We start from the raw sequence: 25,414 nt of genomic DNA, 5'->3' as shown, positions 1-25,414 counted from the left end.
AGGAGCTCACCTACTGGGAAGCGGGTCACTGGTTGGGTCAGAGAGAGAGAGTAGTTTTGACGAGCGGAAGCTGCAGCAGAATGAAAGGAATGTGGTGGTCGTGACGTTGTGCCGGAGAACTATGTACACTGGGAGGTGGCCAAAATGGTACTCGTTTCGATAATGGAGATATTATTTCACAAAGCAGAGATTGAGAAATTGAGTGAGGGGAGGAAAATTTCACTAGGTCCGGGGCTCATACAGGACTAAACAGGGCCAAGCTACCGCGCGCAGTCCCTTAGCCGTATTCCGTATTTGAGGGAGAAAAACAAAGAATAACCTAAAGTTATTGAATAAAATTAATACAACTACTAGAGCAATCCCTACGTGGCCTATCGTGTTGCTCCCCAGAACACTTGCTCGTGGGGTGAAGATTATCATAAATAAATGTGCAAATAAGTAAAACTACAAACGTAATAAGTGTCCCTACCACACACGCTTTACACACGCAAAGATCGTGATGATCGCCGTCGGCGCTTCTTAGCTAACCGTTACTCGAGGACCGCCCAAACGTTAAATGGCTGTTATTTAAAGTGCAATCAATTCATCAAATCACCGTTAAATTAAAGAGATAAATTATCGTTTAAACCAAAAAAATTAGGACCTAAAAAAGAAAGAGAGATTAGCCTGTTTCTCTTGGGGCGTGGGGCGGCCACCTGTTCCGTCGAGGGAAAACGGCCTCTAAATTCGGATTCGCATGATTCCTTCTCCCTTTCGTTCCGTTAGCTTCTCACGCGACGCAATTTGCAATTTGCTCCGACTAGGGGCTAGGTGTGATGTTTTAGTGGGCTCTGCGCCCCAATCGGGTTTTGTTTTCTTGGAGACCATCGTTTCATCGGCGCACGGTCGGTTGCGCTCCTCAGAGAGAGACAAGCGCAAAATGTTCATTTGTTTCTGTTTTCAACGCATCCTCTACACCTCACCTCGGTGTGCTTGTTGTTTAGGTTCGTTTTTGTTTTATTAATAACTAGAATAAGAATTAATAATGAATTCTTTGCAGAAGTTTAATAAAGATTACTTGAATTTTACTTGGCTTTGCTGCTCCTTTGCAATCTATCTTCTTCAGCACCTTATTCGCTGTTTTAAGCATTCTCCAACGAGAGAAAAGTTTACCTAATTAAATTCCTTTATGTCACACTTTGTCACCGCAACCTTTTCCAGTTTGTACTTTGTACTACGTGTAATGTGTGGGTGTGATCTGTGGGAGTAGGTTGATCGACGCCGATCGTCGATAATCTACCACCGGACTCTCGTGTAGCCACCACCGCGCGCGCCCGGACTATGGAAGGAACTTTCCATAGGCAATCAACCGCTCCACACGCCCATCGTGGCGTGTAACATCTTGGTCGCCTCCAAATAATGGATTAGTTAGAAGATAGGGAAAGAAATGTATCTTCGCTTACAACGAAGATGGGTAAATGAGATAAAAAAATGACACCTCATAACATATGCCCCAAATGTGCCTATTTAATAGAGTACAATACCGTGAGGCACACACATTCTCAATCGAAAGTGCACTAAATTTAAATAGCAAGTGTGTGGGGTGACAGCAAAAGAAACGAAACTGCGCCACTCGGTGAAAGGGGGCGCAGGAATAGAAAGAATCTTCTCTGGACATCTCGAAGAAGATTTCGTCAAAGCAGAAACCGTCAGGAGAACCGAACTTCATGTTCCGTGTACTTGTATCGGATCGTGAGCAGTGCCGCTTCTCATTCCGCAGCTCACAAACTCTGCTGGCTGGCCGATGGGGTCACCGCTCCGGTAGCTACTGCTGCACTGATCCACGACGTCGTCGAATGGGCAGCCGCGCCTTGGGTCTAGGGAAAGTATTTCAACGATTTCAATCGCTCCGCCGACATTCCTCCTTCGCTGCGCAATTCGGCCAAGGTCGGAGTGGCACTGAAAGTAGTTGCTACGGAACAGGGGGAAATTCGGAGTTAGAAAGGTATTGCTAGCGTCCCGCTTACCGATGCCAAAGCTTACTTATTTCCTCCGTGGGCTCGTAGTGATGATGCAGATGGTGGTTGTGGTGATGGCGATGGTGCAGATTGTTCGGGTGCTGTGGATCCGGCGAAGCGGCCCCACTGCTACTGCTGCTGCTCTCCTTTCCCGCCATCACTGACGACGTTCCGTTGCTCATTCCGACGCCGCTCGCTAGTCCACCCCCGGAACTGGTGGCATTGTTGGTGCTGGTGCTCGTACTCGACGAGCCATTCGAGTTGTCGCCCGATTTATCGCCGTCCTGAAGCTCCAAGTCCAGCTCCATGCTAAGCTCGCGAGTGATCGAGCTGCTAACCGTGGACGTTAGACTGCTGCCTACAGTTGCGCCTGCATCCTCCTTACGCTTTCGATTGGCCGACAGCGTGGACCGTGAAGATGCAGTTGAGATCGTAGTATTGGTGGTTGTAATACCGCCACTACTACTACTGGTGCTGCTGGCCGGACACACCGTAGACGACGTTGGAGTATCGCTGGACGTTTGCAGCTTTCGTTTCCGGTACTCCGTGATGGAGAGCTTCCGTTTCGGTGTGGCTGACACGGGAGAACCTCCAGCACCAGCACCGTTCGCTTCGCCAGCACCTCCAGCACCATTGGCGGCAGCCGTCAGTAACGCCGGGTTGAGCCGGGGATCGGAGCTTGCGGTTTTGGTGAATATCTTCGGATAGTGTCCCACCGCCGTGCCACCGACGACGGCACTGGTGGGGCAGGCTGCTCCTGCAACCGAAGAACCGATCGCTAATGCTCCCACACTTCCCAGCGGTGGCGTTGTGGTTGCATCGCTGCCGGCCACACTTGAGAGAAGGGTGGACTTGCTCAGGGGCGATGTGAGAGAACCAAGCGTCGAGAAACTGGTCGGTCGAAGCGCAGGATCGGCGGAGCGGTGGGCCAACATTGTACGCTCGAGCAGGTTGGACACCTCCGATCGGTACTGATAGATTCCACCGGTAATGGAGGTACCGGTGGGGGTTACCGAACCACCCACACTGCCGACCGAGTTTACGCCAGGCGTTGGGTAGTCTAGGAACGAGGACGAAACACTCCGGAGAAGGGGCGGTTGCTGGTGGAGCGGTGGCTGCGGCTGATGATGCAGATGATAGCCACCAAGGGTACTCAGATGGGTGCCCACCGTCGGTATCGGATCGGAACGGAGCGACGAAAACGAACGGATCGGTTCCGCGCCGAACGTGGTGACCGACGGAACGACGCCCGGGGTTGTGCCGAGAAACTTGAGTGATCCCAGCAGCGACGATGTGCCGACGGCTGGCGTCAGGGTACTTGTTGCCGCCAGAACCGAGACCGATGACGGCGGAAGCGTCGCCTGTAAGACCGTTGGTATCTGATTGCAGGCCACCGAGTTACTTGTCGACTCTAGTAGCGAGGGCGTTGTTGTTGCCACGCCGGATACTTCGGCTTCCCGATCACGGTCGCTCTGCTGTGGCAGCGGCTGCGTTGTCTGCAGCGTTACGTTCACAGCGTCATCCTTCAGCGAGAGATCAAAATTGAGTTTTACCTGCTTTTTGGCAGGTGGCTGACCACTGCCGCTACGGTCCACATTTGGTGGCGTCAAGCTGGCGCTCTTTTTCGATTTGCTGCGGTTGCGCGAGATCAAGTTCATGATGTTCTCGGTGTGGAACGAAGCGATCACCTTCTGCAGATCTTCCAACTCGTTCTGTTCAGTGTGCGCCGTGATCACCGGAATCGGCTGCGGGGTCAGTCGTATCGGTGAGGATGTGACCATCTTTCCGCCAAGCTTTTCGACCATTTCCGGAAGCTCGTCTTCCTTTTTGCCATTAACCACTCCAATCGGTTTGGCCTGCTGTTGCCAGTGCGCGGTCGTTCCATCGTGGTGATCGAGCGATCGTTGCTCACTAGCGCCACCGGCAGCACTGCTGGCCACTACTACTGTCGTGCTGCTGCTATTGATGGTAGTGATGGGCGAAGAACTCGTCTCAGACATCATCTCGCGCATCTCCTGCTCGATGGATTGTACCCGCGACCTGTGCTTCCCTTGGGTCTCTGGCAATCGTACCCGATTTGGAGCGTTGTCCTCTTTTTTGCCGTCGTTAAGGTCCTCTTCGCTACTGTCGGCGAGTTTCGTTTGCTCGACGAGCCTCCCCTCGTCCATTGCCGCCAGCTGTTCTTCAACGATCGTTTCGACAAGCTCGTCGAATGTGGAAGACAACGAGCCACAGACCGAGGTATTGAGCTTGTCCGTCGACGAGGAATGTGCTACCACCACGTCGTCCTCCTCCGCTTCGCAGTATTTGATCTCGTTCTGCTCATCATCCAGCAGCGGCGTGCGCCGGCGCCGCGGGTCCTCTCGATAGGCAACGTCCTTCTCGTCACCACTCAAAATGTCGTCCGTTTCCATTGGCGATAAGGGTTCCGGAGAAACCGATTCCAGTTCGTCTTCTCGATGATCCAGAACTTTCTCGGCTGCCGTTTTCTTCTGCTCCACTGCCTGTTGCTTTTTTTCTTCTACGTGTACCAACGCTTCGACCACCTGCTGGGTGATCGCCTCCAGCTCTTCGGGTCCTATTTCCTCCTGTGGTGAGTCGTCTCCGATGTTAATCTCGGCCACTCGGTCCTCCGGCAACTCAACTGCGACTGGCTCGTCACTGGCAATGTTTCCCTCTTCCGATGTACTGTCCAGTTCCTGCTGTATTACTTCCTCCGTAGCAATGTACTTCTGGCTACCCTTACTGCGTGGCGTCGCCGGTGGTGTTACCGATGGTAACGCACTATTCGAAGGCGCTTCCTCGTTCGTCGGAGGCTTATCGTCGCAAGCATGAGGCGAATCCGCCGTCGTGTAATGCACGCCAGTGGTATCCGTCGCAGAGAAGTGCTCCCTTTCATCGGCCTCAATCGCCACCGTCGGTGAGGGTGACGATGGTTGCTCCGTGGTGTTGTCCATTGGGACGTCAATCACCGCCGCCGGTTGGTGCGGTACAGTGGGCGCCGCGGCAGAGGAAGTCGTAACGGACACTGCCGTTGCTGCGGCCACCGTTTCGTACTGAATCTGGTCCGCCACTTCCAACGGGATCACCGCGTGATGCGGAGGCTGTTGATGGCGGATTTGCTGCTGCACCAGGGTATGGGGCTGTGAATGTTGATGATGCTGCTGTAACGGGTGGTCATGATGGTGTGAATCGGAGGGTAATGTGCTGTCGCTGCTGTTGACAGTGCTGCTCGTGGTGGTGGGCGTCGTGGCCGCAATCATCGGTGGCATCGGCCCAAGGTCAGCAAAGTGCAACGGTGTAAGCATCTTTATCGGTCCAGCTGGCATCGCCGAGCGCGAAAGATCGATCGCCTGCTTCTCGGTTCGCTGATCCCAAAATCGATTTTCGTTCGTCCCACCGGTGGCGGTATTGTCACTGGTGCTGGCAGAGGATGATCCCACCAAGTGGCCTCCACTACTATCTTGCGGATAGTTTGAGGAGCCGGTAAAGACCTGTTGCTGCTGCTGTTCCAGAATTCCCGTCACAGTAGAAGGATTCTCTCGCACAACGCGACGCTTTTTCAGTGGCGTCGCGAAGCCATTGAGTGGTGGCGGGGAAGACGACGAAGACGAGGACGAGTGTAGTCCACCGCCGGTTGGGTGCTCGTCCGTTTCCTCGGAGATTGCCTGCCGCAACCAGCGCTTCTTGACGGCCGCACTCTCCGTTGCTCCGGTCGTACTGGAGCTCATGAAGCTTCCGGTTCCGGTTATAATTTTATCACTTGCACCTCCAGCAAGTCCACCTTCACCAGACACGCCTCCGCCGATCATCGACGATGGCGATGGCCATTTGTTGCCCTCCTGCTGCAACCTTTCCATCGAACGCGGAGAAGAGGTTTGCATGATAAACTCTTCAACTTTCTTCGCCGCGATCATTATATTTCCAACACCACCGTTGGCTACCTCGACCACACCACTGGCGGCACTGGCGGTGTTACCAGTGTCCATCTGCACCCCTCCTTCGATGAGCGACAGGGGCGCCAACTTCTCGTCCACAGTCGAGATATAGCCCGAATCCTGATCGACAGCGACCTGGGCCATGATCGATGGTACCACTGCCGCTGATGATGATGCGGCCGCCGAGCTGAGCCACTCGCGGCTCATGCTCTTCTTTGTTTTGGCCTTGGTAGGATATTTGAAATCTTGCTGCTGCTGTTGCTGTTGGGGATGCTCTTGACCCGGACTCGGTAGCGATTGCTCTTGGTGCTGTTGCTGGAGATGGGCCACAACCGGCGGCGAAGGAGCACAGGGAGGCACAACCAGCGATGAAGAAGAAGACGAAGGAAGAAGATGATTCAGGTGATGATTGGCACGCACTGCTGCGGCCGCATGCTCGAACGGGCCAACGGCCGCTTCGATTAGCATGCAAGCGGAGCTAAGCAGCGGAAGATTGCTGCCGGCGCTATCGTTTCCGGCTTCGTCACCACCCACCACCGGGATGGTGCCGGTGGAACCTTCCGCAACAGATGCGGGAACCGTACAACCGCCAACCGTCATATGGCTAGCCCCGATGGCATCACTGGCATTGGTGCTGCTGGCGGATTGCGAAAACGTTAGCAACAACTCTGCGGCCTTATCGTACTGCTGCTGCTGCTGCTGTCGGCGGTGGCCACCAGCATCTTCGATGCGATGCACCGAATGATGCTCCGACGAGATCACCAAGCCGTTGTCAACGCGCCCGGAAGATTGCTTACTACCGGACAGCGCCCCTTGTACCGCGCTCGATTTGGACTTTGATTTCGAACGGGCCGCGGCCAGCTTCTTGCGCCGTTGCTGCGTTGACGAAGCAAAGTGTTGGCTGACTGCTTTTTTGTTCTTCTTTTTCTTCGACCGGGCTGCCGTGGCCTTGCTGAGGACGGCTTTTCGTCTGCTACTCGCGGTGCTGCTGCTGCCACTGCCAGACGATGAGTGCTGGTGAAGGAGCGTTGCATTGGCGCTCGACGACGAGGACACCGTCTCGAAGGCCCCCGTACCGGTTTCGTTGTTATCGTAGGACAGCATTCCTGGTGCATACGAGGAGCCTCCGATGCTTACATCCATCGAGCCCTCATCGGAGAGGTTGCTGCCACCGCTCGCGTTGGTGGCGGTGTTCGAGGTGGAAATACTACGCCGTTTACCACCCGTGCCAACGCAACCACCATCCATACTACCGCCACTGCGTCGCTGCTCCTTCAGCTCCTGTTTGCGCTGCTGCGACTGTTCCATCTTGGCGAACGCCTTCACGATCGCTTCCATCTTGCGCTCCTCGCGCGTCAACTTGCGACTCGGCTTCTCTGACTTCTCCGGCTTCTTCTTTTCGCTTCTACCGGAACCGAAACCTTCGGCACTGCCTCTCCGTCTGCTCTTATTGCTGCCACCGTGGTGGTGTGCTCCGCCGCCACCGAACAGGTGATGCTGCGGTGACGTTAACCGTTTGAGGGGTGAAGACGTCGTAAGTGGGCCACCTTCCGTGAGTGAACAGTCCGCGGTGTGTTTCCTTTCCAATGGCACCGGGGAAGGTAGTTCCTCTTTCACGATGTCCACAGGCGTTACCGGCAAAAGCGAGAGCGCGTCCTGCTTTACATCGAATGCCTCGGTGATTATGGAGGAGGGCTCTAGTTTTACCACCATTTGCTCTTTGTACTCCTCTGTTTTAGTACCTTCCAACTTGGGGGCCACTTCTTGCTCCTCTCCACTGCCGTACTGTTGTGACCGTAGTTGGTCGTTTTCCTGTTTCACCGCCGATCCGGTTGCCGGCCCTTCCGCCGACGGGCCATTGTTCAGTGGTTCCACTTTGGCCTGCAGAGCGCTACCGTCGCCCTTTGGAACCGTCCCCAGCCCTGATGTCGTCGATGGTGGCACTGGTGGTCGTGTGGGCGACAGTAGAAGAGAAATGGGCGATGCACGAGGCTGCACCTTGATCGGTGATGCCGGTGGTGAAGGTTTGATCTGGATCTTGAGTACATCCTCAAGAATCTGTTGCTGGTGTAGCTGCTGCTGCTGCTGGATCAGTTCCAAGCGGGTCCCATGCTCGAACGAGGTCATCGATTCGACAAGATTCCCTCGTGCACCCCCGCCACCAGAAGCCGCCATTGCGAGCAAGGCAGCGGCAGCCGCATCCGGCGGACCCGCCGGTTGCAGTTGTTTAATCGGCGAGGAAACGGGCGAGGACAGTTGCTGCGGTGGATGATTCGAGTAGAGGTGCTGCTGATGATGCGGTAAGGTTAGTGGTTGCGGAACTCCTGCTGGTAATGGTACTGCAACGGGAACTCCAGGTGGTGTCGCCCCGGGAACAGGCACAACGCCCGCCAGGGACATCGGTGCCAGCAACGGTTGTGGCGATCGTAGAGGGGACGATTTGACGTCGTAAATATGGTACGGTGAGGAGCCAGCTGCTGCTGGTGGTGCGAGTGGACTTCCTGCCGCAGGGAGATGCTGGGGAGAAGCCATCAACCCTCCCCCGTAGAGGTACGGGCTACCTGTCACCAGGATCGGAGAAGCCGCAGACAGTCGCGTTGTTGTAAGCTGCGGATGTTGTTGCTGCTGCTGTTCGTGTTGTTGGAGTAGTTGCTGTAACTGCGCTGGAGGCATCATCGGTGGCACCGGGTGACCCAGCGGTGATCCCATAAAACCCGAAACATTCGGTGAAGCGGCACCACCGATCATCATCGGCTGACTGCCATAGAGACCTTCCACGCCACTTTCTCCGCCACTAGTGGAAAGCGATCGATGACGTTCTCCGATGTCCAGGGCCATCGATCCACCAGCGTTCGCCGAACGACTAGCACTATTATTGCGTGCCTTCTTCGAACCCGTCCTCTTGCCTGGTGGCTGACCGGGACCTCCGGCTAGCGTAGTGGCTGCATCCAAATGATTGCCGCGCTTCGAGCCCGCACCACTGGGCCGACCTACCATCGCTTTCCCTTGCGGCGCAGTGGCAATTGAGTGAGAAACTGGCCCATTGTTAAAACTCCCAGCGCCACCGCCAGTTGTTGCTGCAGTGCCACTTGTCCCCGTTGTCGCTGGCTCATTTAGTTGAGCCGAATATGCACAATCCTTGATCAGCCCACAGGCGCACACGTTCGTGACAGTCGTGTGCGTGAGGATAACGACACCGCCCATCCGTCGAATCAGCTGCTCATCGTGCCGGATCGTGATCTCCGTGTTTGACTTGATATTGGTAGTGGCCACGAGGTACAGATGCACCACACCCTTCTCGACGCTGTGCTGCAGTTCGGCATTCGGGCGGCACGAGCGTCGCACAAAGCGTGCATCGTTCCCGTAGGTTCGCGTGTCGACACAGAGCTCCAGCCCAGCACCGGCAACATTGCCGAGCCCCGCCGATGATAGCTGGTAGAGGAAGAGGAACGGGCCAGCATTCTTGTTCTGGCTCAGTTTCCCGTTTGCCGCCATATTGAACAGGGACTGAAGCTGCTTGTGTTGACTCGTCAGCATGTATTTGCCGCGCACCTCGATGATCGGAGTTCGCGGCTCGATATCGCTCGTGCCGATCAGGATTTTGCCCCCGGCATGCGGAACGGTCGTGCAACGAGCGGGGAGGGGACCCGTCCCGGGAACCACCAACAACCGGTCGTCGGTTAGGAGTGGATTTTGCTGCGACTGCTGCTTGGCAAATGCTTGCAGCCGGGCTCGCAACTCGGGAGAGTAGTGGTTCGTCGTGGCCCATTCGTAGCTGTCGATCCAGGTGCGAATCATGTTCGTCAGCTTCTCCGTGCTCTGCTCGGCGCTTTTCGATTTCTTCTTCGATGGCTTCGCCGTCACTGCACCGGCGGCCCCTGGCGCTGCGTTGTTCCGTAGCTCCTTGCGCTTGCTATTGTTGTGACGATTGAGTGCAGCCTCTGCTTTCTTGCTTAACTTTTTCGTTACGATGCCACCAGCACCACCGAGCGGAGCAGCAGCTCCGGCGGCTGCAACACCACCAGCACCACTACTACTATCACAGTGCATCGGAATGGAGGATAACGGACCACTGGTGACCACCGATGGGCCGATTACACCTCCCATTGTCATTAGCATCATCGGTGAAACACCGCTCCCGTGAACGGAACTATCCGCTGCGCTGGCTCCTAACGATGTTGACAATAATGCGCTATTGCCCCCAACGCTGTTCGTGTGTTCCAGCTGTGTAGAAAGCACCGCAGAAGCCGACATCCCGGAAGATGATCCCACAATACTACTGATCGCCAACGATGACGTAGACGAAATGCTGTCCGATTTCTTGCGCGATCCGCCACCACTGGTGGTTCGCGATTTTTTCGTTCCCTTAGTGGTGGTGCTACCAATAGGCTGGTGGTGGGCTTGCAAGTGCGGCGGATAGGGACCACCTGCCACCGGGTGCCCATGGGCGTCGTTGTAAAACTGGTACGAAAGCTGCCCTTTGCTGCCAGCCGTTGCTGTTCCTGACTGGGGCACTGTCGGTGGCATTAGATGGGTAAGTTGCGTGCTTGAGGACACTACACTGCCATCGGCACACCCTCCCAGGCTACTGGCGATCGTTGAGGAGACACCCGATGAAGACGCTGCCCCCGCCGAGGGTACATTGTTGTTCGCCAAGAAGACACTTTGCTCTTTGCGTTTGTGCAGCTGCAACTGGCGGGCGCGAACTTTATCCACCTTGCGCGGTTGGCACAGTTCACAGTTGTACTCGTCCGGAATGTTTAACCGATCGATTCCCATGCAATCCACATGTTGCCAGGCGCTAGTGAGACAAGCAAAACCGGGGATGTAAATGAAAAACAGGAAAAACCATGGGCAAGGTAAGAAATCTCTCTCCCTATCTCATCAGGATACTTACGAGCATTTATCACAGCATATCATGTAGCCATCGTCGTGCGTCAGATCGCAGATGCAGCGCGTTACTGAATCGTCCTCCCCTTCACACTCGGGGGCGGTGTCTGTTTCCTCTCCCAGATCGTTATCAAGTCCGGTCCGGGAACCATTGCTAATTACCGACTGCGCATCGTCATCGGCTGCGGGGCGTGTCGTAGAGAGGCCACCCTTCGCTTGGTAAAGATACTCAAACATGACCCCTGATGCTCCTCCGGTCGCAGGACTGCTACTGCTTGCGGAGGCGGCCTTGGCTAGTTGCGCCAGTGGAACTCCTGCGCCTATCGAAGACGCCATCGGCGACACAAGTGCATTGGCCGAAACCACGGAGGCGGACGGCGTAGCAGGCGGGTTCATTGCCTGCTGCTGTTGCAGGTTACCAGAGGAATGTAGTTGCTGCGATGAGGACCCAGGAGCCACTATCGTCGACAGAATGCTCGCAGTAGTTGGCTGATCGCGCGAGGAATGCGAGGACGTTATACAGTACGTGTGATCTTGGTAGATCGCCTGCAGCACGCTGAAACGTCCGCTTGAGGGGTCAACCGGTGCCGGGCGCACCTCGACACTGTTCACCTCATCGTCATCGCGCCCGGAATAGTGCGAGCTGGATGCCGGCGCATAGCCATCGTTTTTCAACGGAATACTATCGGCATACATACTAACCGTTCCGTCGATAGATCCGCTTAAAAGGTGAGAAAAAGATGTTAAAAGTAAGTGACTGTGAGGAAGTGTGCACAACCATTTTTTTTGGTTGAATGAAAATAGTTTGGATTAGTAAAAGTCTACCATAACAAAGATAATGTTGGTCTCTTTCGTAACAAAGTTTTTACGCAAACTTACCTTACTCTACGCCCCTCCAGGGAATCGCCGCTTCTACCAGCTGGGAAACTACTGCTGCCACTGGCTGGTGTTGCCGGCGATGGTGCTTCGAACGAATGCTGGCGTCCGTAGGAAATGGTTGCCTTCGCCGCACTGCTGTCCATGGATTTTTTCGACAAATTCTGCAAAATCCGGGCAGTTAACGTCTCATCTGATTGCAGTTGCTGTTGTCCGTTGAAGTAGGAGGAAGCTGTGCTATCACCAGCAGGACTCGTTTCGCTCGATTGCTGATGATGCTGTGAAACTCTCGATGGCGAAGAAGCGTACACGTAACGTGCGTGCTGCTGCTGTTGGTAAGGCGGAGAAACGGTATGATTGACCATCGAGAGTGATTGGTGATCAGCACCAGCAGCATTCGCAGCAGAGCCACTCAACTGATGCTGATCTAGCGCCGCATAGTTGCACGGAGCCATAGGTGGTGCCGCCGGCGCCGCCGCTAGCAGATACTGGCCACTGTTGTTTCGCCCTCTACCGGAACCGGACGATGTGGGAAGTTTGGTGACTGCTTTCGTTGATGAAGTGACCACCGAGCCACCGCCATAGGTTGATATCACGTTCGTGAAAATGTTACTGTTGCCAGTGCTACCTTTAGGCGTGCCACTTTTGGCAATAGTTTCGGGCTGCTGATCGAATGCCCCGACTGTGGCCGCTGCCGTGTAGAGATTGCTAAGCCCCTTATGGCCTTGTGTGGTGGTTGTCAACGTTGTGGTACCACCGACAGATGACGAAGAACCTACGGGCTGAAAGCTTGTTCCCCCGCCGATCGAGGTGGATAACGAAGTGGGAGTATTGAAGCGGCCGCCAGAGATTTTCCCGACAATTGTCGTCGTAGTTGTTGCACCTCCGCCGGACGAAAGTATTATGGGCACGCCTGAGGCGGCGTGTTGTTGCTGCTGTAACACGATCTGTGTGCTGGCGGAATTCATTGCACCGGATGTGCCCATCATCAGCGGAACGCCCCCCACGCCAACGGCCATTCCGCCCGGTGAATGCGTCCGAGAGTGTGGCGATGGCGAGGAAGGCGATGACGCGACCGAGCCACTCCCGGATTGCTGCTGATGGATTTGGATCAGTTGATTTTTTGTCGTTTTCAGCGTGTTTCCGGTTCCCGTGGTCGTTAGTTTCGCCAAACCGACACCGTGCAAGGCACTGGCCGAAAGTTTAACACTTGTGACTGGTGAAGAGGAAGTGGCCATCACCAGATTTCCTCCCATTACCGGCTGCTGCTGTTGCTGTACGAAAGATGGTGACGATGTCATCATCATCGTCGTTTGTTGCTGCTGTTGTTGGATGGCATTCGGATGGTGAAAGCCGACGGATTGCGTCGGCGAGGTCGTGTAGATGGACGATGTCGTCACCGAGCCGTGAGGCTGCAAGGAGCCGCCGTTGGTCGCAACCACTGTCGCACCGCCACTCTTCATATAGAACGTTGAAGCGTTGCTCGTTGTGATCGTTATGTTACCACTCTTCGCCACACTGCCACTCCGTACCGCTTTCAAATTAACATTGACCGTTCCTGCGCCACTTCCTGCCGATTGCAGCGGATGCTGCCCTTTGCCGATCGTGACTGCCCCGGTAGGCTTGGCCGTGTTCAACAACGCTGCCCCAGTTCCCGTCTGCTGCATCATTTTTAGTGACGCATTTTGTCCCACCTTACTCTTGCTCGCTATTGGAATCGGTTTGACTTGCGTCGAAACCACATTTTTTATCTCCAGCATTCCACCTACGGCAAACGAGCCTGCATTACCGCCCGTATCCTGGACAGTAGTGAACTGTGCATGCTGCTGCGGTTGCTGTACTATTCGACCACCATTACTCAGTGAGTTGGTAGCACCGGCTATATTTGCCCCACTGTTTGGCATTCGTGTCACGAGCTGAATGTTCCGTGGGACGGTCAGTTTATGAACCATCGTCGCCGAACCTGCGCCACCGATCGCAGTACCCGCGGAAGATACGACCGGAGTGCTGATAGTGGCCGGCAACATATGGTGATGGTGATGGTGCGTTTGGTTGTTGATGGTTTTCACATTCGAGATCGGCATGCCGATCAGTTTGCTGGTATTCAGCTTGGCACCGGTGGAGGTGAGAACGTTAAAGTTCTTCCCGCTCCCATCGATGTAGTTGAATGTTTGCTGCTTCTGCTGCTGCTGCTGTGCGGACACTGTTTGAAACGTTTGCTGGTGTCCCGGCTGGTGGCCACTTTTCGAAACAAGCGTTACGTTGCCCAACATCTGCACGCGGGACCCACCGCCGACACTGCTACCGGTGGACACCAGCGGAATGTCCGCATGCACCGCACCCGGTGTCTGCTGCTGCTGCTGGGCAGCAGCTAGTATGTTGATGCTGTTGCTCATTTGTCCACTATTGCTAACACTACTACTTATGACACTATTGCTATTGCCACCGGTGCTGTTGTTGCTAAAACTAGTATTGCTCCCGTTGCCAGTAAGGGACGCGACGGACGTTGCAGTTGCCGTCGTTCCATAGCCAATCAGATTCGAATATTGAACGCCGCATTCACGCAGCTTGATCGCATTGGCGGCATTCGAAAGTTGCTGCAGGCCAGCGGCCGCCGTCACTACGTCGCTACTGTCGAGCAAATGATGGTGGTTGTGCTGATGATGGATGCTACCGGAGCCTTCCAGGATCAAAACATTCGCGGACGTTGAAACGGTACCACCGCCACTAACAATACTGCCGTTACTATTGCTATTGGATTCTGTCGTCGTTGTGCCGCTCTTGAATGTGGTATTACTGTTCATGGAAGCTGCAGACATGATGTTGTGATAGAGATTGGGCGCCAATTACTGCAGCGCTCGTTGTCGTTGGCTTTGGTTTATTCTGCTCGATCTCACATTCACAGTCTATCGCCTCGCCGACCGAAGGATATTCGAAGGGGTCTAGAAATAAAATCCTCGTGCGGTTCACACTGACGGCCAGATACTCACTGAACACTTGCGATGCATAGACAGGCGAGTTTCAGTTTTTGTGTGTCAATTTTCTTGTGCACTCTATAACGGAAAGATTAACTAACAAACACTGCGGAAACTATCCATTACAGCACCGCTCCTAACAACACTATCGGCAGACCATGGATGCTTGTGTACAGTCACAGCCAGACGACGGGATGCAATCACCGGTGTAACGAGAACTAAAACGACGATCCTGCCGTGGATATAATTGATGCGAATTACTGCGGCTTCCGCGCGAATAGCTGGTTTGGTGCGATGTGTTCGCTTCCGATTTACAGTGCTCCTTAACGCCGCCAACGGCCAATGGTAACGCTGATGCTGTTGCTACGGATACTGCTTCTGTTTTTACCGCCACTACGACTGGTGGATCCCCGACACTCAGAATAATATCGATATGGCCTTCGTTATCGTCCGATAGTGCTGGCAGCGTGAAGGCCATGTCAGAACGGTTCATAGCAACGAGCAAGCTTCCTGCAACAGAGACAACGTGTAAAAGGAGTATGTTAAACAATGGTAATCGGAATGGATTTAAATTTCTTTACAACAATAGTAGGCGCGACTCGTTTGCGTACGAAAAAATCTATCAATTTATCGATCATGCCCTGTGCAAAAGGTACTCCCGTGAATCAAGCAACGAAACGAGTCACAAAAAAACGATAAAAGCGTCTTATTGGTTGCGTGAAAGGCAACACAAAACGCGTTGCCGATGAAGAAAGAAACTGGAAGTGAACAGTAAACATGCGCACTTGTCTTTTACTCCCGTATATGCTCAAGGCCGGGCATGATCAGTGGAGGTGGAAAGGAGCGTAGCTTTTTTATCGACATTTCCGCAAACGACTCGTACACTGTAAGACTCGACAAAAGAGAGATGCGATCTTGCGTGTATTGAAAATATACTATGAAGCAATGATTCAAATTATAGGTACACATTGATGTGGTCATCGATTTCGCATACGAATTTCATCTCGCTTATATGAACGATTAAAGTCATATTAGCGCCAACATTGTCTTCAATGCCATCCGAGTGCGGCAGAGTTCAGATTGGACATTATTCAGTAAGCCTACTGCGTCATACAAAAAGGCATCCACAAGCCAAGCGGAGAAGCGGCTCCCACCAAAGCAAACAAAAGCAGCTTCTCTGCTGCTGTGGTATACATATTCGCTACATGTCTCTCGGAACCTTCAACTTCTATACCATAAACGAACGGAATTTATCTGCTAAACTCTACCGCCCCATAACCCAACAAAACACCCACCCACACTAATGCAAAAAGGCATCGAGAGAAGCGAAAGCAATCAATACCAAAACCGAATGGCGGAGAACACTGCAGCACCAACACCTACTAGCCTGGTGTTCGATTGCGTGTGCGCAATTGCATTCAGTTCTGGTTACAAAGCGAACACACATGCAACGTACGCACGGGTCCCACCTACACACACAATGACTAAAAAGTGTGTGGGTCAAAAAGAAGCGTCGAGAGTGCGCACAATGGAAACAGATTGACGTTTTCCTATATTCTCTTAGCAGAGAACGTATGGCTTATTATTTCACGCACACTCACTAAATGCGTCGTCTTCTTTTCATTCATTTGCGAGCGAAAAGTTAATGAAGGTGTTGCAGCAACTCAGTGCATTGATATTTTTTTGCATTCAATCGCAAAACGAACAGTTCGAATTTACGACACAAATTAGTCTCCTGTGATAAGTGGTAAAAAACGAATCTCACACAACACACGCATAGTGTCGTGGCGATGATTCCATGAGTCCACATTCCACAGGGAGTATAAATGGTTCGCTCCCTCTCTCAACTCCCCACACTCGCTACGACACATTCTGACACATCCGCCATCAGTGCGTGCACTCACACAGGTTAGGTTCTCCCGCTCTCGAATTTACTCACTGTTCGCATGTGTACGTGAGTACGTTCTCTTCGCACAAAACAAAAAACAAATATGGCCGCATTGCTATTTTGCGTTGCACATTTCAACCACGCCGCGAGGACTTCAGCTTGGCCGGCGGGATAACGAATGGTTGGTATCACTCGATGCCACATTCGCTCGCATTAATTAGTAATCCGGATGACCCTTAAAAACATAACCTTACGCTTCAAATAAAAAGCATCAATAATAATCACTTCTTCTTCCTGTTCCCATTCCCCACACACTAGTAGTGTCTGCCGCGACACACATCTACACTCTCACCATTGCACACCGTCGCAACCACCGTCGTCATCACGTATGCCGAGCGAAAGCAAAGAACGGATATTTGCGGAAAGATAAAATGGCTCACTACCACGTTTTTTCGGAGTTCACCGCATTTTTGTACCTTTTGCACTCGTCCCAAGCACACACATCCCGACTTCAATGGCCGCGCGCCACCGGCAATCGTAACGATCGCCTACGTTTATTCAACGTGCCCGGAACGCTATGAAAAGTTGGTGGCGCTTGATCTTTTACAGCCTTCGTCAACCATAACCAAGCAAAGTGATCACGTTTTCGGTTCAACGGATTGCAAAGATGCTCCATGCTGAACGCGGTGTGCAGCATGGTGGTGTTGTTCCTACACTAAATTGATGAGCAAAACACACTTTCCTCGGTAGGTGGGTGAAGTGGTTTGATTGATAGACCGAAATCGAAGATCACACACAGCACAGCAGAACTTACACATCCGCACTCATAAACGCACACCTGCGTACCAGCGCGTTCGCATTCCAATGCTTTATCACCACTACGAAGAGAAAAGTGCATCGCCTCAGTAAACAACGCATTTATTGCAAAACCAAACTTCTCGAGATCTTCTCAACAGTTCGCAAGTTGTATGGCAGAGCAGGAGTAACTCGGAATAAAGATGGAGCAATACTAACAATAGCGTTTAGTTCGGTTAGCAACTTTATGGCCGTTTACTTTTCGATTAGGAGACTTTGTGACTGCGGAGAATCCATCGTACAAAGTGAAACAATTCGTCGCCAAAACTGCACCTAAAGAAGGTAGGCGTCCTAAGTCGGCATAGGCGCGAGCGTCTTTTCTTCTATTTCTACTTACTCAAACGGACGTAGCACATTGTTATTAGAGCCAGAAATGACAGCAAGTTTTGCTTCCGTTTACAACCAGCAATGGTGTTCTCCGGCGTTTCGAACACGGTCTGACATTTTACTGTACATACCATTTGAGGCTATAATATACTAAGAGCGTTTGTGCAAAACAGTCACCATAGCAACCGTAGCACAAGTAAATTTCAACTGAAACATTACCTCACTACCGACAAGATTACGTGTTTTGCAAAAATGCAACCAAGTTTCACCACTGACGGCATCAACGTACTTGGCCGCTTGTTTACAGGCACAGCACATATTCTCACTTAAAATATTTGTGGCGCAACCCGAAAAAGATCCCTTAGAACCAAAGCGAACATTCCGGTGCGTGGCAGAGGACGACGCCGGGATCGGACCGGTTGCGTAATAATAGAATTGTCAACTAGCGTTCTCTGCCTTGCACGCATTTGACAGCATCATCCGCTGCCACACGCAGGCGGGAAACGATGTTATCATAGCGAGAGAAGGAATAGCTTGGTAGCAAATTGAAATAATCATGACGATCATAAACGAACACAGAGAATTCATTGCATGTGCACATCAGCGGATGTCCTATCAGTATCCGGGCTGCTCTCCCTGGCCCAACGGAACAGTTGACGCAAAAGTCGCCACTTTGACGCTGGTGGTCGATAATAACATCCGCCCGTCGTGCGAGAGAGCGGTCCGTGAATCCTGCTCCCAGATCCGCACAATAAAATCCACGGTAATATGGCAAGTCTCTCATATCTGGGCGCAGGTTTTGGGCTCTCTCAATATGTTGTGATGATGCTCTCGTAACAGAATTGAATCGCTCTTAGCGCCCGAGGGTACCATTTTTAACTGAAAATATACAACAGAAAATGGCATAGGCTGAGGTACCTCTCACCGAAATGCATTTGAGAAGGTGGCGGAGCCGTTTGCTCTAAACATTATGCTGACATCTCGTTTGCCATTTCGCCACACTGCCTGTCGAAGCAGGTCAATGCACGTTTGTTTCACGAAGCAGTCGTTTCGCGGCAATCACTTTTGATGATGAAAGCCACCACCTCCCTCCCTCCTCATTTGCAGCAGCTGCGGTTGATTGCTCGTTCGATTGTTTTCAAATGACAACTCCTATCGATCTGGGGAGTGCAAAGTGTGTTATGTGCAGCGCCTATCACTGCCGTATCTTGTTTCGATCGTATCGTTGTGCTCATAGTAGGCCAATATGAGAGGCGCTTGACTCCTAACGACGGCCCTACAAAAATACAAATAAACATTACATTGTGACCGGTCGGTGGCCACGGACTGATCGCCTATGAAAATATATGGGTACAGCAAAAAAAATCCAAGACATCGAACAGCCAATAAACTATGATGCACTATTTTTGTGTTGAGTGGAAACATTCAAATATACAATACGCACAGCAGTTGCAGAAGCACGATTTGAATGGTGTCGCCTTCTAAGCACCCCACGAAGAACTAATCGTCGAATTAGTCGAAAAAATATATATTTTCCACTCCCCATTCGAGCGTATTTTTTTCCCTTCGCTTAAATTTCGGATCATTTTTAGGCATTTAGAAGCAGACATCAAGTTTCAGGATGCAAAACGCACACACACTATCCCACACAGTTAGTTTGTGGGGTATGCCTAGAGGGCGCCACTGGCAGCCGTCGACAGTGCAAATGCATAGGTGTGCGTGCGTGTTCGTATGTGTCCGTGTGTACAGAGATGCAGCACAACAAGCGGAGTAAAAATACTAAATCTAAGCAACCTGAGCCCCGTAAAACAAAAAACACAAACTGCATCTGATTGAAACGAGTCTTTGCTTTTACGGGTTTCGCAACAATCGCTTTCAGAGAAACCGACAAATATGCCAGTTTCGGCGAAAAAACACACCAATCGATGCCACCGACGAAGAGCTAGTCCGCCGCACCCATTCCATTCGCCGCCTCTTTTGCCATTCAAAGCGTTGCAGCAATAGGAGCTAGTATGGCAATGGCTACTGTGTATTCATACCACCTTTTCTACCCTTCTGCTACGCCGCACACCACCACCGGTCGCGCACATAAACACGCACACACGCAGGCGCGCACTCGCAGTGTGCAAGGGCCAAAGTTCCGCCGTTTCACTGATTTTTCCTGCCATTCATCACTCCTCGCGCTCCGTTCGACTATTTTCGCTGTTACTCGGACTTCCTTCCTCGCCTTGCACTGCCAATACACGCACACACATACACACGCATAGGCACACGCTCGCACGTCGGGCACGCGGAATATTACCCTTTCGACTGGGGATGCTGGCTGCGATGCGAAGAACGATATCGACGCGCGAATAAAATCGGCCAGCAGCACATTTTTGCCCTATCGTTTTTTGTGTGTGCCCCCGGCCCTCTCATGGGGCTATTTGGATGGTTTTCCCCCTGTAACGCAGTCTCTCTCGCCGACGAAGTGACACGATGGTTGCGTGGAGAAAGAATCATGGGAAAAGCGATACTCACGTTTTGGCCAGCCACTGCTGGTGCCCGCAACAACTTTGCTGCTGTTGCGGCCACTTTCGGATGATTCGGTCGGTGTGTGTCGATGTTGGGTTCTCTTCCTCTTCCCAAGCACACTGCTACTGCTGCTGTGCCTCCACACTGCGCGCGGAAAAAAGCCCTTTCCCCGCGGTGAAACGCACAAATCCAACACCTTCACTGGCACCACATTTTGCTAGCACCGATTAACTCAATTCTTTCTCAATTCAGTTGCACGCTAGCGAGGGAAAACTTATAATACTCTTTCTCTGATCTTGCTGCTGCTTCTTCTGTGTTCGTCTTCTGCTTGTGGCAATTTTCTCGACCGTCGACGACATACTGTCGACATACCGTCGACATACGGTCGACATACGACGACTTTTGTCACATACTGTAACTGAGAAAAATGTGAAAAGTGCCATCTATTGAGGGCAAGTTAAATCAATTTAGCAAAATAAAATATGTTCTTTTTAATTCAAAAAAATCACTTATTTAATTAATAAATTTACCAAGATGGTGGATAAAAAAAATCCATCGTTAAATGTGGTCAGCAAGTTTGGCTTTGTAAATTTCCTGGAATTCGCAAGCAAACCGAAGAACACGCTTGTTATGTTATAACATGTAATTGAAATGGAATTCAAAATTTATTTACGAAGCTTTTCGGAGGAGCGAATTCAGTATCTGTATAACATTTGTTGTGGCGAAATGGAAATTTAAATACTTTTTTTTTTAAACCGGAAGATACGCTACGATCAAATTCATCCCGGTTGTGTCTTCAAAGAGTATTCTATATTTATTGATCCATTTCTCCTTTAATTTTTCTTATTTACGTTGAGCGTGCTGAAAAGAGAGAACTAGTATTCATAGAAAAATCGTAATTACTTTAAATTTCCCTAAAATCCTTTGGGTTGCACTTGAAGTTTCGCACTACAGGTTGTAAATGCAACATAACTTCTCTCTCACTTACCCTCTCGGTCTGTTTCTTTTACTCTTTCGTACTAAGGATCCTGTTTTGGTTTTTGACAGTCGCGAGCATGTGTTTTCATCCGGTCAGTCGAGACTCGAGGAGCGAATTGTTTTCCGTTAGTTTGTTAGTTTCTAGTTTCCGCCGGCGTGATTGCCGGTTGGCGCGGACAGCTTTTTGTCGATGTAACCAGAGCCCGTTGCGAGTGGTTTATTAATAGCCCTATCGAATGTTTTTATTCGCCGGCGTGTAACAAAGTTGCCTAAGAGTGCGCTTGTGAATATTTTCTCATCGTTCGTACACGCGGCGAATGTTAAGTGCACTGTTAAATTGTAGCGTATTCGAATCGCTTTCGTTGGTGCCGTTGAGCTCATCTTTACATAATCACCATGGACTCACCATCACTTAGGTATGTTCATGAGGCGGACGAATCTCGAACGTTCACCGTTGCAATTTTGTCCATGCCTCTCCAGGCAGGGTGAGCACGGGGTACGGTGAAATGTTTTGATTGAAGATAACGAGGGTCAAGGCCTTCGAACCGCGGTGAGCCCCCTTCGTTCGTTGTTTTCTTGCTGTGTAAAACGACGGACCCTGTTGTTAACTAGCTCAACTAACAGCCTTTATCTGTCTACTCCACTTCCGCTAGGGATAATCTGATTGTGGGCCTTGGCAACCCGCTGCTCGACATTTCAGCCGTGGTGAATGAGGAGCTGCTAAAGAAGTACGAGCTTAAGCCCAACGATGCTATTCTGGCCGAAGACAAACACATGTCACTGTAAGGTTTAGCCCTATCTCACTGTTTTTTGCACCACGGAATCATTGGCTATTGTGATTGTACTGCTTTGCAGCTATCAGGAACTGGTGGAGCAGTACGACGCCGAGTACATTGCCGGAGGTAGTGTGCAGAACTCATTCCGTGTCGCTCAATGGATATTGCGGCGACCACAGGTTTCCCTGTTTTTCGGTTGCATTGGCAAAGACGAGTATGGCCGCATTCTCGAGAAGCAAATGCAAATGCAGGGTGTGAATGCACAGTATCAGCGATCCAGTAAGAATCCGACCGGAACGTGCGCTGTGCTAATCACCGGAACGCAGCGTAGTCTGTGCGCCAATCTGGCGGCGGCAAACGATTTTAGTCGCGAAGCCTTGGAGCAGCCATCGAACGTCGAACTCCTGAACCAGACCGAGTACGTGTATGTGTCCGGTTTTTTCTTTACCGCCAGTTTCGAGAGTGTACAGTATCTGTGCCGAACGTTGCTTACGAGTCGTACCCGCACGTTCCTCATGAATCTCAGCGCACCGTTCGTGCCGATGTTCTACAAAGATAATCTCGAAGAAGTTCTTCCCCTAATCGACGTGCTGTTTGGAAACGAAACGGTAAGATCCCGGAAAACCCGGACCGAGTTTTAAATAACAGCGAGTTGAAACATCGTAGGAAGCGAAAGCGCTAGGCAAAGTGCTCCTGAATGGCGATGAAGACCTGGTCAGCATCGGGAAACAGCTCACGGACTGGCGGTATACACGCGGCGGGGATAAGAAGCGAGTGGTCATTTTCACGCAGGGAAGTGATCCAGTGCTGCTATTTGCTGACGGTTGCGTACGAGAATTTCCGGTCAGCAAGTTGACTGCCGACGAAATTGTCGACACTAACGGTGCGGGTGATGCTTTTGTGGGTGGCTTCCTGGCGCAGTTCGTACAGCACCGCTCCCTGGACACGTGCATCGAGTGCGGTATTTGGGCAGCAGGCGAAATCATCAAGCGATCCGGCTGCACCTTCGAGGGGGAACCAACGTTCCGATCGGCATAGCTTACTGAAGCCAGACCGAAGCGTATCGAATGAAACGCACCGGCCGGCTGGACGCACACCAAAAAAAAATTTCTACTACAATATGCCGCTGAAGGGCGAAATTAAACGAAAAGTGAATTCAATACGACACGGTATTGTTCCATTTGCCAATTCAATTGGCCATTCTATTGCTTACACATTGGCCTGTTCCGTATAGAGCGAAGCTATGGCGGGATCTTCTGTTTCGTAGATAATTAGCACCTCACGGAACTTGTCGACCAGCTGAAGTAGCTGCGATCGGCGAAGATTCTCAAAGTACATGATCTCCTCCAGGTGGTGTTCGCCCTTGAAGTATCCGGCCTGCCACAAGCGCACCATCAGCGCTAGGTCTTCCGGACTCGATGCGGCAGGAACACGTGCTACGGCTGTCCGGTCCGGCTCGGGGAAAGCCGCCAGTAATCGTCGCAGTTTGTCATCATCATCGTCGATCGAGGCGATGCTTTCATCGTTATCGGTGCTCGATGCAGTCTGCAGTCCACCGCCAACGCTCGACCGATGGCTTGCTGAAGAGGGTCGCGTATTCGATGCTGCCGGTGTCGCGATCAGCCCTTCCGACAGACTGTCCGCGTACCGATCTTCACTCAGTGAGTGTTTCCGATTCGGGAATGGGACGGCGAGTGGTTGACTCGTTGAGCCGCTTGGTGCAGAACTGCCGTACAGCAGCACACCGCCAATGGCCGGGACATTCGTTGGATCTCGGTCCCGGATATCTTTCTGTGGTGATCCCTCCATCGGTCCGTCCGTTCCTTCGATGCCATCAAGATTGGCCACAAACTGCACGTACGTGTGTAGTTGCATCAACAGGTGGTGCTGCAGCATCCACAACACCATTTGCGCCAATCGGCCCTGGCGAGCGGGATGCTGCAGCGGCGTTGTCAGATGTCCGATGGAAGTGGGGAGTGAAAAGTCACTTATCACTTCGAACAGCGACATGCCCGGAAACTTGGTCGCAAATTTGTCCGGCAGATTCGAGTGAATGTTGAGCTGCGCGTCGGGTGCAATTACGTACACGTTCGTTTCACACAAAGGGTAGATAATAGTCGCTTTCGCCCAGTAAACGAGGTGTCCCACGATCTGATAGACGTAGTCGATCAGTAGCTCTGCATCGGAGGCCATATTTTGTAAACTTTTAAGAGGATTGTAAACTTCGATCAATTGCAGCAGCATGTTGGCACCCGATGGTGGAACGCAATCGAACAGCTCGGACGGGTCAACCAGAAGCAGCATGCCATGGTATGGTTTCAGTGCCTCCAGGCACCGGTCAATCGTTTCTGGCTCAACCATGATCCCTTTTTTGTGAAATTGATGCGCCTTCTGCGGCAAGCAGAAGCACAGTGTGACCGTTTGATTCATGGTCACATTCAGCACCCCGGTTGTGCACAGATCGTGATAAATCTGAAATGATTATCAAGTACGATTTATGGAAACGATCCTACCTGTTGATCTGCTTACGTACGGTTTTAATAAATGGTGCCAGCGTGGTGTTCTTGAGTATCGTATCAAATACACTGACGGCCGTGTTAGCGGCCGCTGCTGCGCTCGTCACTGTCGTTTGGCCACTGGTCGCCACCGGGCCTGTCCCGGCTACTCCGCCTGGTCCACTGGGGCCACCGGTTCCGGCTGGTGGTCCGCTCGGTTGTTCGAGAGCTTCTTGAAGTGCACTGTTTTCGTCCATCACAGCAACCATTGTTTTGATTTCGCGTGTAAAGTAACTGTCGCGACGCTCTTCGTAGATCAGTGCCATACCGATGCGTTTGCTGAGCTCGTAGTAGCACCGGACGACGGAATAGCTGGCCGAGGCATGCAGTGCAAAAACGACGTTGACCTGCACGTAGGAAGACTTTTGTTCGTTCCCGGGGAGCAGGGTCGGATGCGATACGAACCGGACATCGTTTACCTTGAGCTCGAACTTTTGATTGCACAGCTCCGACTTGACCGCGAACAGTGTTGCAAGGTCTTTGTCGGAAATCCCGTAAAGTTGGTCTGCACCGAAACGCCGGCAAGAGTTGTTAATTGGCAGGTACACAGTCTCATGATCATGTTCCTTACCGTAGCAAATATTCGTTGGAGGCACATTTTGCAAGATATCGTCGCCGGTGTTGATCAGCGAATAGGGTGTTTTCCTGGTAGGTATGACAGCCGTCTGGAACTGTTGCGGCAAATTGTACGGATAGCGAAATAGCAATCGGTCGCCCTTACTGTCCGATTTAACCAGAATTATGCTCAGCGGATTGACTTCCATCGTTCTCAACTGATAAGAGCTGCCGCGTGTTTTGATTGCACCGTGTGACAACATTCGACAGTGTTGCCAGCGAGCTCGCAA

General features: G+C 51.9%; 3 protein-coding genes across 4 annotated transcripts; 1 reads left to right on the top strand and 2 right to left on the bottom strand.

The window, feature by feature from the left end:
- Window positions 1-1,856: 1,856 nt before the first annotated feature.
- Window positions 1,857-16,947, bottom strand: LOC131215059 (serine-rich adhesin for platelets). Its single transcript, XM_058209436.1, has 8 exons — window positions 16,917-16,947; window positions 14,938-15,186; window positions 11,705-14,510; window positions 10,833-11,546; window positions 9,970-10,736; window positions 6,541-9,936; window positions 2,023-6,492; window positions 1,857-1,951 (listed from the first exon to the last, which is right to left on the bottom strand). The coding sequence occupies exons 1-8, from the start codon at window positions 16,945-16,947 to the stop codon at window positions 1,857-1,859; spliced, it is 12,528 nt and encodes a 4,175-aa protein (XP_058065419.1).
- Window positions 16,948-21,316: 4,369 nt separating this feature from the next.
- LOC131206275 (uncharacterized) lies at window positions 21,317-23,199 on the top strand. Its single transcript, XM_058198770.1, has 4 exons — window positions 21,317-21,654; window positions 21,892-22,020; window positions 22,094-22,622; window positions 22,681-23,199. The coding sequence occupies exons 1-4, from the start codon at window positions 21,635-21,637 to the stop codon at window positions 23,050-23,052; spliced, it is 1,050 nt and encodes a 349-aa protein (XP_058054753.1). The 5' UTR covers window positions 21,317-21,634; the 3' UTR covers window positions 23,053-23,199.
- Window positions 23,197-25,333, bottom strand: LOC131206274 (GATOR complex protein NPRL3). Of its 2 annotated transcripts, XM_058198769.1 has the most exons (3): window positions 25,141-25,333; window positions 24,548-25,074; window positions 23,197-24,486 (listed from the first exon to the last, which is right to left on the bottom strand). In XM_058198769.1, exons 1-3 carry the CDS (start codon window positions 25,331-25,333, stop codon window positions 23,224-23,226), a joined length of 1,983 nt encoding a protein of 660 aa, XP_058054752.1. In that variant the 3' UTR covers window positions 23,197-23,223. The 2 variants fall into 2 exon arrangements, with proteins under 2 accessions (XP_058054752.1, XP_058054751.1); XM_058198768.1 differs by having other exon boundaries at window positions 24,548-25,333.
- Window positions 25,334-25,414: the final 81 nt, after the last annotated feature.

Source organism: Anopheles bellator, chromosome 1 (genome assembly GCF_943735745.2).
Source record: "Anopheles bellator chromosome 1, idAnoBellAS_SP24_06.2, whole genome shotgun sequence".
In the NCBI taxonomy this organism is placed as follows: Eukaryota; Metazoa; Arthropoda; class Insecta; order Diptera; family Culicidae; genus Anopheles; species Anopheles bellator.
The sequence above is the reverse complement of the archived record's forward strand: the minus strand, read 5'-3'. Positions and strand labels throughout refer to the sequence as shown.

Bases quoted from the DNA above. Each gene is read 5' to 3' on its own strand.
- LOC131206275 (XM_058198770.1), top strand. From the start codon at position 21,635: ATGGACTCACCATCACTTAG. The intron at 22,021-22,093 runs GTAAGGTTTAGC...ACTGCTTTGCAG, and splicing joins GAAGACAAACACATGTCACT to CTATCAGGAACTGGTGGAGC. The intron at 22,623-22,680 runs GTAAGATCCCGG...GAAACATCGTAG, and splicing joins TGCTGTTTGGAAACGAAACG to GAAGCGAAAGCGCTAGGCAA.
- LOC131206274 (XM_058198768.1), bottom strand. From the start codon at position 25,333: ATGGAAGTCAATCCGCTGAGCATAATTCTGGTTAAATCGGACAGTAAG. The intron at 24,487-24,547 runs GTACGTAAGCAG...TAATCATTTCAG, and splicing joins TGGCACCATTTATTAAAACC to ATTTATCACGATCTGTGCAC.
- LOC131215059 (XM_058209436.1), bottom strand. From the start codon at position 16,947: ATGACGACGGTGGTTGCGACGGTGTGCAATG. The intron at 11,547-11,704 runs GTAAGTTTGCGT...TCACCTTTTAAG, and splicing joins CTGGAGGGGCGTAGAGTAAG to CGGATCTATCGACGGAACGG. The intron at 10,737-10,832 runs GTAAGTATCCTG...TTGTCTCACTAG, and splicing joins ATATGCTGTGATAAATGCTC to CGCCTGGCAACATGTGGATT.